The 14,333-nt window shown below is 47.8% G+C and overlaps 2 protein-coding genes across 2 annotated transcripts in view; one reads left to right on the forward strand and one right to left on the reverse strand.

The window, feature by feature from the left end:
- SCLY (selenocysteine lyase) overlaps nucleotides 1-3,175 on the forward strand; it is a gene marked incomplete at its 5' end in the record, with an annotated part of 3,507 nt that extends 332 nt beyond the window's left edge. Inside the window, 8 exons of the mRNA XM_009867304.1 lie at nucleotides 237-386; nucleotides 507-671; nucleotides 1,016-1,122; nucleotides 1,442-1,478; nucleotides 1,786-1,869; nucleotides 2,004-2,106; nucleotides 2,273-2,348; nucleotides 2,976-3,175. Of these exons, the coding sequence (XP_009865606.1) occupies nucleotides 237-386; nucleotides 507-671; nucleotides 1,016-1,122; nucleotides 1,442-1,478; nucleotides 1,786-1,869; nucleotides 2,004-2,106; nucleotides 2,273-2,348; nucleotides 2,976-3,135 (882 nt within the window). The remainder of the gene's footprint in view (nucleotides 1-236; nucleotides 387-506; nucleotides 672-1,015; nucleotides 1,123-1,441; nucleotides 1,479-1,785; nucleotides 1,870-2,003; nucleotides 2,107-2,272; nucleotides 2,349-2,975) is intronic.
- Nucleotides 3,176-4,863: 1,688 nt separating this feature from the next.
- SLC35G2 (solute carrier family 35, member G2) lies at nucleotides 4,864-6,325 on the reverse strand. The gene has a single exon (XM_009867303.1). It carries the CDS (start codon nucleotides 6,318-6,320, stop codon nucleotides 5,085-5,087), a length of 1,236 nt encoding a protein of 411 aa, XP_009865605.1. The 5' UTR covers nucleotides 6,321-6,325; the 3' UTR covers nucleotides 4,864-5,084.
- Nucleotides 6,326-14,333: the final 8,008 nt, after the last annotated feature.

Below are 14,333 nucleotides of genomic sequence, written 5' to 3' on the forward strand. Positions count from 1 at the left end.
TTGGGGGCATCTCTGGTGTTTTTGTGAAAGAGGACAGGGACCTGCTTGCTCTATGATGTTCCCCTTTCCCCCCACAAAGAGCACTGACTCCCCACACAGTGCCCCCATTCCCTCAAGCTTGGTTACCCCATTGGCACCCAGTGCCTGTGCTCTCTGCTTTTGTGCCAGCTGCCTACACAGCTCTCCTGCCTCTTCCGTGGGGCGCGGACAGCCCTGGGCGCTGTCAGGCTTCCCAGCAAACCTCAGGGCTTGTCTCTTGGCTTGCAGAAGCCACCTTTGTGGCAAAAGGTGGGGGGGTGGAGGTAGACGTTGTCCTTCCTGCCGTTAGGCCTACCACCTGCCTGGTTTCCGTCATGCTGGCCAATAATGAGACTGGGGTCGTCATGGTGAGTCTGTGTGATGAGGACACACACAACTGGGACAGGGTGGGGACGTCCTCACAAAAAGGTGTTTGATAAGGGGGAGCAGACGGTGTCTGGGACGCAGACCCTCTTCCCTCCTGCCAGCCTGTTGCAGAGCTAAGCCAGCACATCCATGCGCTCAATCAGCGGAGAGCGACGGAGGGGCTGCCCAGGATCCTGGTGCACACAGATGCAGCGCAGATGATTGGCAAGGGGCGTGTGGACGTGCAGGAGCTTGAGGGGGACTACCTCACCATCGTGGGACACAAGGTATGGCCACATTCACAAAGCCCAGCCGCTTCTCACCCTCAAAGACGTCTCTCTTGGGGTACCAGGGAGACTCTGGGTGCTCTGCACAGCTTGATACCTAATCAGTGGGCAAAGGTTTTCTGCTGGATGGTCCTCTGAAGAGTCTTCAGCTGGGTCACAAGGCTTCTGTGAGTCACATGGACCTGTGGAGCGGGTGGAGGTCAAGGGCAGAGGACTGCTCTGTAGCAGCCTGTGCCTGTGAGATGGGCAGGGGTCAGCACTGAGGGCATTCATATTAGGCAAGAGTACAGAAAAGGGACACCTGGCAGAGTCCCCAGGGTCACCACGACTGTTTCTCCGCACAGTTCTACGGCCCACGGATTGGCGCGCTGTATGCGCGTGGCCCTGGCACCACCACCCCGCTGCACCCCATGCTCTTCGGAGGGGGACAGGAGAGGAGTTTCCGGCCGGGGTAAGGTGGCCGAGTGGTAGCCTGGAGAGCTGGGCCACACCACCTGTGGCTACTTAGTCTGAGCTGAACTGGCAGCTGTGTCACCTGCCCACCCTGGGATGGGCAGCCCAGCGCAGGGAGATGGATCCGTGCATGGGAACTGCAGGAGCCTGGTGCACAGGCCTTGCTGTGGGAAGAACCACAGCCCCCTTCCCAAACCCCTCAGAGAGGTGTCCCAGTCTCCCTGCCAGTGGTGAGGGGTCCTGTGTGGGGAGTGTCTGTGCCCTGAGATTGGGTTTCTGGTCCAATAAATAACTCACCACTCCCTCTCCCCTTCCAGCACCGAGAACACCCCAATGATTGCCGGCCTTGGCCAGGTGAGTCAGCAATGGGCATGGGTGGTCCCTGGGGGTGCTGCCTGGTGGAGCTGGCAGGGAGCCGGCCACCTGTGCTCCCCGGTCATTCCGAGTGACAAACTCTGGGTGCGGGAGCATGGGTGAACTACTTGGAAAGGAGACGGGGCTTTCTGGTGCCAGTTAAAGGAGATGCTTCGGAGCAGCCCTGGCAGCGGGGACCTGGCAACTGCAGAGGCTGTTCCTGGGCTGGACTCTCATGCCAGGGGGCCTCGCACAGAGGGAGGTGTCGAGGGGTCACAGACAGCCCATCTGGGTTTTCTCTCCGCAGGCTGCGGAGTTAGTGAGCAAGAACTGGGAGGCTTATGAGTCTCATATGCGTGATGTTCGGGATTACCTGGAAGCCAAGCTGGAGGTGAGCAGACCTGGTTCCTGTTTGTCTTTCCCCTCCTGGGGTCTCAGCCTGCAGAGTGTGGGGCTGAAGCCCTCTCGTCCTGCCACCTCCACATCAGGAACCCAGAGTGGTTCACAGTGCTCTGATTTCTCCAGGCCTCTTTTGGGAAGCAGAGGATCCACCTCAACAGCCACTTTACAGGCTCCAAGCGACTCTGCAACACCTCTAACTTCTCCATCCTGGGCCCCGGTCTTCAAGGTAGCTCTTGCCTCACCACTGCCCTGTGATGGTGCCCACAGAGCCAAGCACCTGCCTCACAACACTCTGTGGCTAGAGACTGGCAGGGGCCTGGCCATGGCTTGGGCTGGGTGATGTCCTTTAAAGAGTGCCTGGGTGCTGGGAGACCTCTGCTTGTGTGCTGCAGGGCAAAGGGTGCTGTCTCGGTGCAAGACGCTTCTTGCCAGTGTTGGGGCTGCCTGCCATTCTGAGAAGGGGGATCGGTAAGCAGATGGCTCTGCCAGGCCCAGGGCCTCTTCTCAGAGAAGAGCAGGTGGGGAGGAGGGAAATAGGACAGAGAAGGGGACTGTGGGTGGTTGTGCTGAGCATCACCTGGAGCAAAGAGGATGCAGAGCTTTCCAGAGGAGCTGAAGCACGGTGAGGGGGGTTACTGCAGGAAGCAGCTGGAATGCTTGACTGCTGCTTTGTGCCTCCTGGCTTTGGTGATCCAGCTGAGCTTGGAAGTACTCTTCAGCACCTGGCACTGCCAGAAGAGTCTGACATACATCCATGTGTGTTTGGCTCACCCACTCAGGCCTAATTTGGGTCACCCTTCAGGGGTGTGTGGGAACAGCAGGTGCTTCTGATCTGTTCTAGAGCAATGCCCTGTAGGTGAGGCAGAGCTGCCAACCCATGGGGACATAGGAGAGATTCCTCCCTAGAGGAGAAGAGCCAAATCCACCATAGGGCAGCAAGCCCAGCAGGACCAGGTCCCTGCCTTCGGAAAGCAAGAAGGTTTTCCTGAAATGCATCTGCAGATGTGCAACTTGGTGAAGATGTTCTTCTTGGTGAAGCTTTCTGGTGATGCCTGTGCTTCCTCAGACCTGCTCACTTCCGTGTCTGTGTTCCAGGCCCTCCTCAATTCTGCTCAGCTGCGGAATTCCCTACGACGTGGCGCAGAATGCCTTACGGCTGAGTGTGGGGCGAGACACTACCCGGGCAGATGTGGACCTGGTTGTGCAGGACCTTGTGCTGGCTGTGGGGCAGCTGGACCAGGACCAAAGCCCGTAGCCCCCAGGAATCACTCACCGGTCATCACCCAGGTCCTTGGGATGGGATTGTGCCCTGCTCAGCCCCTGAGTGCTGGCTGCCTGTGTCAGTTTGGGCGCAGGTTTTGGCAGGATTAGTTTTGTGCTCAATCTCTTGAAAGGGGGCTTTGCTGTTTTGGGGTTGGGGCAGCTCATCAAGAGCTTTCTTAGGACTGTCATCCCTGCTGCACGGTGTAGGCATTCAGGGAGTCGTGCTGTTGGGTACTCCTTGCTTGCCAGCACGTACCCAGCTGGCTGCGTGTGTGCAGGCATGTGTGCATAGTGGAGTCTTAAAGCTTGACTCCCTCCAGAACATAACAGGCATGGAAACCGTAGGAGATGAAGCCTTTTGCCCTGGTTGCTTTCCACAAAGGAAGCTTTCCTGCTGTGTTACCGCTCAGAGGAGGAAAGACCATCTGCCCCAGAGGGGAAGTGAGGAGTCATGGAAGCACAGCAAGATTCTGGGCTGGGAACTGCCAGGGCCATAAGCTGCCAAAGGGTTTGGCTGTGAAAGTGTTGGGCGCAGCTTTCCCAGTGCTGCATTGCCTTACTTGTTCTTTTTTCCCCTGTCCTTCCTAGAGTGGGCAGAACTGTTGCCAGCTTCACACGCTCCTGAAGGAAATGGAGTTGTCGGGACAGCCGTAACTGTGCGCCAACATCTGAGGAAATGTGTCTTCCATGTGTGGCCCAGGTGGAGGACTCAAGCGTCACACGCGTTAGGAGCACTGCCAGCTGGGCTGACTGGTGTTGGGGAACCTCGTCTCCCTGGGCACTCATAGGAATAAAAGTGATTGCTGCTGCTGTGGCTTTTTACCAAGTAAAACGTATTTTCCGTGGTGTTTTCCATGGGGGAAGCAGGACTGGTTGGGGTCATCTGGGCGATGTCTTTTCCCTCAGAAAATGCTTGTGTTCCAGGCACAGTCTACTGGAGAAATAGGTGCCCGTGGGCCTGGTTGGCATGGAGTGCATGGACACGGATTTATTGGACACTAGTTAGCACAGCCGGGAATGCTATTTGGAACCATAAAAACCTTTTCGTAAATCTGTTTTCTAACTGACATGTTAGGACCCAAACACAGTGACTTAAAAGTCAGTGGATTCCTGTCAGGCTGCTAATTCTTACCACCTCTGCTCATGCCTTTATCTCAGATGCAATCTCTTCTTTTTTTTCTCCCTAGCATAGTAGTCATAACCTCTTTAAAAAAAAAAAAAGTGGTTCCATAGAAAGAATAGGACTCTGCCTCAGGGGTAGATCTTTATCCATCATGGACCTTACAGTTCTTGGGAACCTTTCTTTCACAGCTGTGGCTCAACTGGAGAGCCCAGATTTTGGGGCACTCTTTTCCCCTGCAGGGGATCTGGGCTTCCTGCATTGATTCAGACAGAAATTTAAGCACAAAGCACAAAAATCTTTACTGACAGTCTTTATACACGCAGGGAATGCAAGTTTCAACAACAGAAATACTAGCATTAGTTCTTTTAGAAGAGTAAGCTGAAGCATAGGAAATGTTACAGAGGATATGAACACTCTCACTGGCTATTTTAATGGTTTTATCGTTCATTAGTCTACTAGCACACTGCATGGGAATGAGAGTCACTAGTGAATCCCTCTGTCTCTGTATTGCCTTATCTAGGGAAGGTGAGGAGGAACATGTCTTTGACTTGGCCTGCGCTTCTGTGGGCTGGCATCTGCTGCCACGTACACACCCTATGTGCTGGAGACAAATTAAATGACAAAATGTCAGTGGTTGAATGCACTAGAACAAATTCACCTGTCATGGAAGTCAGGAAATACCAACATTGCTATTTAAATTCACAGCTGTGAATTAAAAGAGTAGAGAGAGGACTTGGCCACTGCACTAGAACATCACAGCACTGAAATGTGTTACTGCACATGGCCACATAGCTAGAATCGGACCTCAAAACTGCAATTCACTTAATGGAAGAATCCACTATCTCCTGATAATCCTGTCTTCCTAAATTCTTCCAGAACAGTTTATAACATGCAAGGAAGAAAACACTAACCAAAATAACCGCTCCCCCAAGAAGATCATAAGGACCTGGGAAGATCTGCAACACAACAAGCTGCAGGACCATGGTGATGACTATCTCCAGGTGCTGTACGGTGCTGACCAAAGCCGGGTGAAACTTGCTCAGGGCGTAGTAGACCCCCAGGAAAGCTGCTGTGGAGCACAGGCAGATGGCAAGGAGATAGCTCCAAGTTTCTCCATCCAGTGGGATGATTGGCTCTTGAAGTAAGAACATGGTGGACACTCCCCAGACAGTTCCTGTCCAACTGAAGGTGAACAGTGCAGTCCACATGCTGACGTTATCTTTGATTGACCTGTAGACTATCATGGAGAGAGCAGTGGTCAGACCTGCCATAACAGTCATAGTATAGCCAAAAGCTTCCTTCCAGGTGCTCAGCAAAGAGTTTTCCTCCTTAACAATGTTGGGGATCATGACAAGGCAAACGCCAAACACGCTGCCAACTACAGTAATTATGTCTATGTAAGCCATTCCTTCATCTATGAGTAAAAAAGCCAAAATGGCACTGAACACTGTAGTGGTAGCCCTCCACATAATGGTCCCATTGCTGGGGGGAACTATAGAGAAGGAGGTATAAGCACAGGTGATAGAGATAACATTGCAGACCCCATAGAAGAAGAGCCGGAGTCTGTAGCCTTTGGGGCCAAAGGGAGGCTCATGGTAGTAACACACAACAGTAATGGACAGCACCTGTAAGACTGAACGAATGAAAATTAACTCTAGGGACGGCACTTTGGAACGATCAGAAATTAGTCTTGTAATAAGAGCCACACATCCGTGAGCCACGGCAGATCCAAAAAGGACTACCCACGTTTTCCTTGACTGCAGTATATTTCCTTCAGGAAAATGCTGGGATTGCCCCATCTCATTGGGTTTTGGCAGTTGTGCTGGCTGAGGCTTGGTTTCTATTGTACCAAAGGAGGTCCTTTCTCTCTTTTTCCCATCATTCAGGAGTCTTGTCTTAGGATTGTCCTCCGTAAATACTCCAGTATCTTCATTAACATCCTCATATCCCTCTTCTCCTGGCTGGGGATAATGAGAAGTATATTTCACTGTTACTGTGTTGGGATGAATTTTCACCTGCTTTTTAACTGGGTATTTTTGGGAAGACGTATCCATTTCCTCAGTCCCGGTCTTAAGAAAAAAACATGGAGAAGCACTGTTATTTTTATTTAATGAATAGTGAGAGATTCATTAGTATGTAAATGCTGTTAGTGCTTACAAGCTATTTTTATCAACTAAGTCCGAGTACTAGGTTTGTTCTTCGTTTTGCTTTAATTTTCTTGTGAGCTACTACTAAATACCTTTGATAGGCCATTTGGATCTCCTCAAAAGCCAACCGTGCAACTTCATTGTAGTCACTAGTTTTGGAAAATTACACATTCTCACTATATATAGTAATATAACACATTCTAGTATACTCTAATGAGAAATTCTCTTGCTAAGATCTTTGGACAGTAAATACCCTGTAATTACAAATTACACTTACTGTTAATTATTTATTAATGTTACAGGATTATGGGAGAAATTTGTCTGGAGGATATGACTGCCTTGCTTCTAAACTGACAGAGAGGAACACAGGGAAACAGGGAATATCTGTGAGCAAGTCAGCATAGTTAGCATATGAATAAACAACACATTTTTCAACAATACTTTGACAGTGTTAAAAATTCCTTCTTTTCACATCCTTTTACTTCCACTGGGTGACTTTGCAACAGATTTATTCTTCAAATCTGATCTTAATTTTTTTTTAATGGGGAAATTTTAGAAGGGCTGATCCAGACTACTAACCAGACCTTCCCAAGGCAGACATTCAAAAACCACAGCAGCAAAACCACCGCCCTACCATCTCCTATTGAAGTATCTCCATTTCACGCTACATAAGTGGTGCGAGCTCTCCCCTCGGTGCCCCCACTTTGCGCACACACACAGCAACAAGTGTGATGCTGCCTGGAACTAGGGGATCTGCTGGTAAAAATTTTAAATTCAAATCTTCCTCCCTTGGTCCCCTTCAATCACCATTTATGTCCTCTAAAAGAATGAGGCCTGCATCCTCCCTTTTTCCTATTCCGTCCTTCCTTGTTGCATTGGGCATTTGTTTCTTCACTGTCCCTCTCTCCTACAGACCGTACATGGATTTGGGCCTAATGGGGTGCGCCCAGAGAGTGCACATCCTCTTCCCTGTCCTGCTCCATCCCATCCTCCCCTCCTTTGGCCTCTACCTCTCCCCCTTGCACTGTTTCTATTTATTGCTGAAACCAGTAACGAAGCCTATAATTTCATCTTGCTTTGTCTCTCTCTTTTGTCTGTTATTATACACCTTACAAGCAATTTCTATAAGCTGTGAAACAGACAGTCCTCCTGCACCATCAACCTTCTGCCATTTTCTTCTGGCATCAGAGGGTGACTGCCCTATCAACACCATGTTAAACAGTTCCTGATTTATTTCCAAGTCTATATGCAAATCTGTCCAGTTCCTTGCTACCTCACACAGTCTTTCATAAAAAGCCAAGGGGGTTTCTTCAGAACCCCATCTTAACCTCACACAATTTAGTCACGTTCTTAGGTTTTGGTACCCCATGTTGAATTCCATACAATATTTGTTGGTGGAATTGTTTTAACAATGCCTTTCCTGCACTTGTATTAGGATCTAAGTCAGGGTCTGATTTGGGGATATATTCCTTGGGATCCTCTTTCTTACCTTCTTCCCCCTTCTTCTTTAGCCTTTTCCATTACCATTCTCCTTTCCTCAGCAGTGAAGAAAGTATTCATCAAAGCCTGCACACCCCCCTATTTAGAATTAAGAGTTACCATAACAGTTTCTAAAAGTTGATGCATCTTTTCTGGACTTTCCCTCTATGATCCTGCTGACTGTTTCCAATTCTGCAAGTCTGATGTTGTAAAAGGGACATGCACAAAATCTCTTTGTCCTTCCATTCCTACTTCTTGTTGCATTATGGGACGCTTTCCCCTGCTAGATACGAGGCTGGGGCTCTTGCTCCCAGTCCCACCAGTTGTTCCCCCTGCATTCCCTTCATAAAGAGGTGGTACATTCTGGGGTTCAATTGGTGGAGTAGATGGTACTAACAATTGTACATCCTCTGCTTCCTCTGAATTCTTAACGCAATCCTTTATCACCATTTTCACAACATTCACTCTTTCTTTCCCTTTTTAGTACTTTCAGCCAAGACATACATTCCGTTACTATCCACAGTCATCAGTTTACATTTCTTACGCAGTTCATAAGGTAAAGAATAAATCGGCATACAGTACTTCATCGCATTTTCCCTCTCTTTTTCAAAGTAACATGAACTGCAAAATAGCATTATACTCCAATGACCCATCTTTTGGCTATTTTTCTTGGTATTCCAAATCATACATAGGCTACTAGTGCCTACAACACTTCAGCAATGTTTCTTTAGGTAGGGGATCCCCACCAAATTTATTCCAGTTCTTCAGGGAGCATCCAAGAAGGGAACACTGGGAAAACAGGGTGGAAGTAGCTGTTCCCATGTTGTTACCAAAGAGGAAGCTCCTAACCCAAAGTTTCATACTCTGATTTCTTGTTGGAAAAGTCAGAAAATCCCTTTGCCACATGTCTACATGTAGAAACGTCCCATAAACCAACTGTCATGACCTATGCAGGGCAAAGAGAGATTGACTACTCACCAACAGGTGATTCCCCATTCCCCTGTGAAAATACCTCGTGTGTGTTGCACTTTTGAGTCACTCACTGCCCAACATGGGAGAGGGACCAGAGGAGTCCCCAGTCAAGAGGTCAGTACGTGCTGGAGCCCTGCTTGGTCTGCTTCTCCCGTGGGAAACGGTAAGACAATCCGGGCAAGGCTATTGAGGCGGTCCCATCTGGGTCACCAAAACTGTTGTCCCATGGGCAGGGTGTCCAAAAGTCAATATGATGCACCGAGATGAGATACCTGTTTGCGCCAAGTTTGCACAAAGATGGGTGCTAGGTAGTACCCCCATAAAGCTAGCACTCCTGGCTGCCATGGCAGCTGCATATTTATACCATTTTAAAGTTTGTCACGGCTCTAGGCTACACCAACTTAACTACTATTGGTTAGTTCTTTTCTCACTTTGAATTAAAGGTACAGGGTTTCCAGAATTTACTGGGTGTGCCCAGTGAGTAGGGGTCTTCTCTTGGAGGCGGGTAACTGTTGCTCAGGAGGTGTGGTTTTCATATTATAATGAGGTAGTTCAACCAAAGGACACCAATTTAACAAGATTTTGCTAACATCACCATGATATTGGTACAATGATAAACGCCAGGATGTACATCTCGGTATCTTGACATTCATTATCTTAGTACATTCTTATCTCCAAGTAAATAATGACCTTTAGATTGTAAAGCAATGGGCCGTTAATTGCTAAGGCAGTCTGCTGTTAACTGCATGATATTTTACTTTTGGCTTGCCCCCTCCCTGGAGGTTTCAAGGCCAAGTTGGACGGAGCCTTGAGTAGCCTGATCTAGTTGAGAGGCGTCCCTGCCCATGATAGGGAGGTTGGACTGGATGATCTCTAAGGTCCCTTCCAGCCCAGGCCATTCTATGATTCTGACTGTTGATCAGGCAACACCAGTGTCATAATGGTGGCACCAGTCTCCCAAAGCAAGAGAGCACTCCCTTCACCAGCACAAACAGGAAGTCCACCTGTGACCTCCAACTCCCCGCTGAGCATGCCGTTGCTGTCCCCAGCCCCAGTGTGACAGTCATGGGGCAGTTTAATTCAGGCACTGAGATGTCTCTGAGATGACTCTGCCTCTGCAGCACCCTCCGCCACCTGTGCAAAGAGCCCTTCCAAATGAAGTGGTGTCAGGTGAAATGCAACCTTTGCTACCTTCTATTTCTCCCAGCAAGAGAACCCATGCAGACCTTACCTGTGACGGAGAGATTTAATTTCGAGCCAGGAGGGGAAAATGCCTCTTCGTCATCACATCTTTGGCTGGGTGTCTAAACAGAAAGATGAAATGCCCTCAGATATTACACAGGAAAGGTCACTGTCATTGCAGCACAGAAAGCAGTACCCAAGGGAAGCACAAAACATTCTGCTTGTTTTTCAAACTTGAAAGTTCAAGAAGCAGTAGCCTTTGAGGCCATGCTCCTTGGGAACTGGCAAGACTTGTGCATCATTATGAAAAAAACACCACCACAAGACCCAAAAAACTCGAGATGGAGAGAAAGCTGTCAGTGTCATCTTGCCAAAACCACTCCTCAGCCATCTCTCAGAATTATTGATGGAACTAATCCAAAGAATAAGTGCTGGTTTTGTGAGGGTAAGGTTCCTACAGCTTAATAACAGAAAAGTGCACCACTCCATGCCTGCTGTCCTGCCTCACCAGCACTGCAGAGCAGAGGATGCCCAGGAGGACCCATCCTCCTGATCCAGTCACCCACTCCCCGGAGCCGAGCGCAGCCCTGCAGGCAGCAGGAGTTTGGCCTCTGTGGTATCTCGCTGACACGCAGGGATAGGGGCAACCTGCAGTCCTTGTCCGCAGGGAACACCAAAGCACCAGAGCAAGTGGGTCATGAAGGTGCACGACCACAGCCGAGCGGACAATCAGGCTGAACAGCATGACGGCAGTTTGTCAGGGAGACCGCAGGTCAAAAGGCAATGTAAAAGTCGGTGCAATAGCTCGTTGCAGAAACACTTTAAAAAAATACCATGGCCAGGTTCAGCCCTGGCATTTTCTCCATCTGGTTTGGACATGCACACGTAAGCAAGGTATCCTGGGGCACAGCCTCCCTCTCGTTTTGGCAGAGTACGCCCCAGCCATGAGATACCTCATTGAAGTAGAGGTCGGTAGACATTGGAAGGTCTGAGGAGAAGAAACACCCTTGTGTTAGTGCTCCTGTTCACGTTTTTGCTGCCAACCTATTTTCAGGAAGGCTCAGCTGGAAAAGCAAAGTGTACCCATCACACCACTAGGTGCTGGAGGAGACTTCAGAGTGCCCAGTAATATACAAATACTGCGGGAAACTTGAGAGGAAACAGCTAAAATGTCAAGGAGAGTAAATGAAAAGAGATGGTAACAGCTGCATTAGTGGCCAGTTTGAACAACCCATCAAACATTTAAAAACACTCTACCAGAAACCCACCCCAGTTTCACCTGAAACTTGCACTTTTTCTTCAGCTGAGTTGTTAATTTTGGATTTTTTTTAATATGCCAATGCAAAATGCACTCCATGAGTCCAGGGAAGCAGTGATTTGCACAAGCACGGCTTTTCTTATCTAGTAGTTTCATTGTGTTATAAATTCACAATTCTGCCTTGTTGTCTCCACATCTCAAAAAAAAATAGCCCACAAAACTTTTTTATTTAAGGCATAATGTATGGATTGGGAATAAAACAAGTGGGAGGAAAAGAAGACAAAAGGTGCACAACAGGCATTTCTATTAAACTGAAGTGGATCCAGCCTGTATAAATTCAGTTATTCCATTAAGAAATAGCTGAGTACATGCTGCATCTGTTGGTTCATGAAAACAAAGCCAAAACCCCTTATTTCTTACCATTAGCACATAATCTTTCTTGCTTCCTGAATTTAGATTACGTTGTCTTTCAAAAAACTTAGAAGAGAGTAGAAAAGAGACAAAATGCATTTCCAAATTCAGTACTGGACCTGCATAACGTATTCAGAAATCCCTCTGGAGGAAAACAATAGATCATGAGCACGTAGCTCAAAATGGCTGTCCTACGGAGACGCCGTACTCCCTCCAGTATCCTTCGGCACTAAGAGTGTAACAGCTGGAAGGGCTCGGAAGTGGAAGGGCAAACACATGAGAAATGAGAAAAGCAGGAGATGAGAAGTAACAAAGAACAAAAAAATAACAGGAGTGCCAAAATTTAATTTTCTCTACTAAACATCGCGTATGTGACAAATGTTATGCCAATTCCCAGGCAGCACATTTATTTGTATTCTTTGGGGACCTTGCTTTTCTTAACCAGTGAGCATTTCAGTGGAGACTGAGATTAGTGCATATCCCAAACCCACTATGTTTGTCCCAGACAAAAATTTTTTAAAAATGGAATTCAGCAGAGCAGAGAACTTGCTGCTTCTCTTTCTGCGAGTGCCTTTTGTGAAGATCACATGAAGTTTTTATTTTTCTTTGTATCTCGAATCATGTGATGGTTTATTTGCATTTACTATGAAAAGCATAATTTGATTTTGAATCACATTTAATACAAAACTGAAGATTAAGCACTATGCAAAACCCTCCTGTTATATAACAAAATAAACCTTCCCAATTCAAACGTTGACCTGGGACACCCATTTAAATTACCAGCTCATGGAAATCACCAATTGCCAAAGCATGAACCCTCTTTTCTCACAGGTGAATAAATAATCACAATGATTCAGTAAATCTCACAAATTGTTAACAGAATACACACCATTTCTTTTAAAAGAGAAAAAAAAAAAAAGCAAAACCCAAACACTCCACTGCTCCCCCTCAAATCACTACACACATGCTAATTAATAAGGTAGAAATAGATGATTATATGCCACTTCACTACTAGGGGGGTGGGAGGCTGAGCTTTCCTTGCTGTGCCTGAAGGAATTAAGGTTTTGAGGTCTGATTGGCGATCCCAACCACCTACTTTCAATAAACTTGCAGAAGAACACTCCCATCTTCTGAGAGATCTGCTCAAAACTAGCCAGCCAACCGAAACATTCTTGAAAAAGAATTGCAGACATGGCAACTGCAGTCCTCGTGAAGTCAAAAACAAGAAGCCAGCTACCTGTGCTCTGAAAGGAAAGCCTCCCGAATCCTCAGAAAGGTAGACTGAGATTACCAGTGCGCTGTAAGCGATCTCTATGGGATTACTACAGATTTGCAATTTTCCCTGAATATTATATGTACAAAAGACTCACTCCACCCCTGCAAACCACGTAACCGACTGAACTTGTGCTACCCTCACCAAGTACTTCTGCTCGTGGCGTGCTGCCTTCACACACTGCAGGTTCTTCCTTTTGAGCCTTTATCAGGGACAGGAAAATCTAAATTCCTGTTTCAGCACCCTCTCCATTAAACCACCTGAACCTTGCTGGAGATTCTTCAGTGCTTGATAGCTCAGGCAACTATGTGTGCCCAGGGATCTACACTCAGGGGGTGTCCAACCAGTGTAACATGTGAACTGAGGGGCAAGAAAAGGCAACATAAGGTATCGCTGAAACAGACTGCATTTCTGCTGGTTTTAAACTATTTGATAAGGTGCACTCTGGAAAAAACAGAGTACCTTTATCTTTTTAGCCAGATGGTCTGACTATATAAATCAATTTTATCAAAAATATAGACAGAGAAACTCAAGTATTTATTAAAATTTAATGAATAACAGAAGGTACTTAAGAAAATGAGAGAACAATTACACGAGAAGAGCTTTTAGTACTTAAACACAGGAGCAAACATTACACACAAACCAACAAACCAGTATCCCACACCTTCCAAGTAAACCAGTCACGTCCAACAGCACTGCCTAGGGTAAGAGCCAGCTCCTGGTAACATTTTGCCACACAAAAAACAACCCGCATTTGTGTTAGCTCCCTAAAGCTGCCACACTCCATTTCAAGAGGATTATACGTGACACCTTTATTTTCCCTTGCTTTCACTGACCTATTCTCTTGCTCTGTACAGGTTCTAAACGTGCCTGGTTCCGTGAAAAAATACTCTTCTATAATTTCTGCATTCATGTTTGTTTCTCGCTGCAACCGCCACCCCTGCAGCAGCAACACTCGCATGAAGTGACTCAGGACGAGGAGCCGCTCTGCCCGCAAACTCCCCGTTCCCGGAGCGCTCAGACCCGCTCAGATCGCTGTCCTGGGCACGGGCGGGAGAGCGGAGAACCCAGCGACACCTGAACAGTCTCCTGCAGCATACGGAAACAGTCTGGCGAGATTAAGAAAAGCCTGGCACGGTAGATTGCAACGGGCTGAAACCGAGCACAAGGCGGCACGTTCAGGTTTACAGGCACGGATTACGGATTAAGATTTACTGAGAACGCGCCGCTTTTGATTTCCTCCCAGCCAAAGGCACGGAGCCCGGCGAGGCAGCCAGCGAGTGTGAGGCTGTGCAGAGGGGCTTAACGGGCACAGCGGGGTGAGAACCAGGGACGGGGCTCAGGA

This window comes from Apaloderma vittatum, unplaced genomic scaffold, assembly GCF_000703405.1.
Source record: "Apaloderma vittatum isolate BGI_N311 unplaced genomic scaffold, ASM70340v1 scaffold38083, whole genome shotgun sequence".
NCBI lineage: Eukaryota > Metazoa > Chordata > Aves > Trogoniformes > Trogonidae > Apaloderma > Apaloderma vittatum.

What these genes read in the sequence shown, in the direction of transcription:
- SLC35G2 (XM_009867303.1), bottom strand. Translation starts at nt 6,320, where the DNA reads ATGGATACGTCTTCCCAAAAATACCCAGTTAAAAAGCAGGTGAAAATT.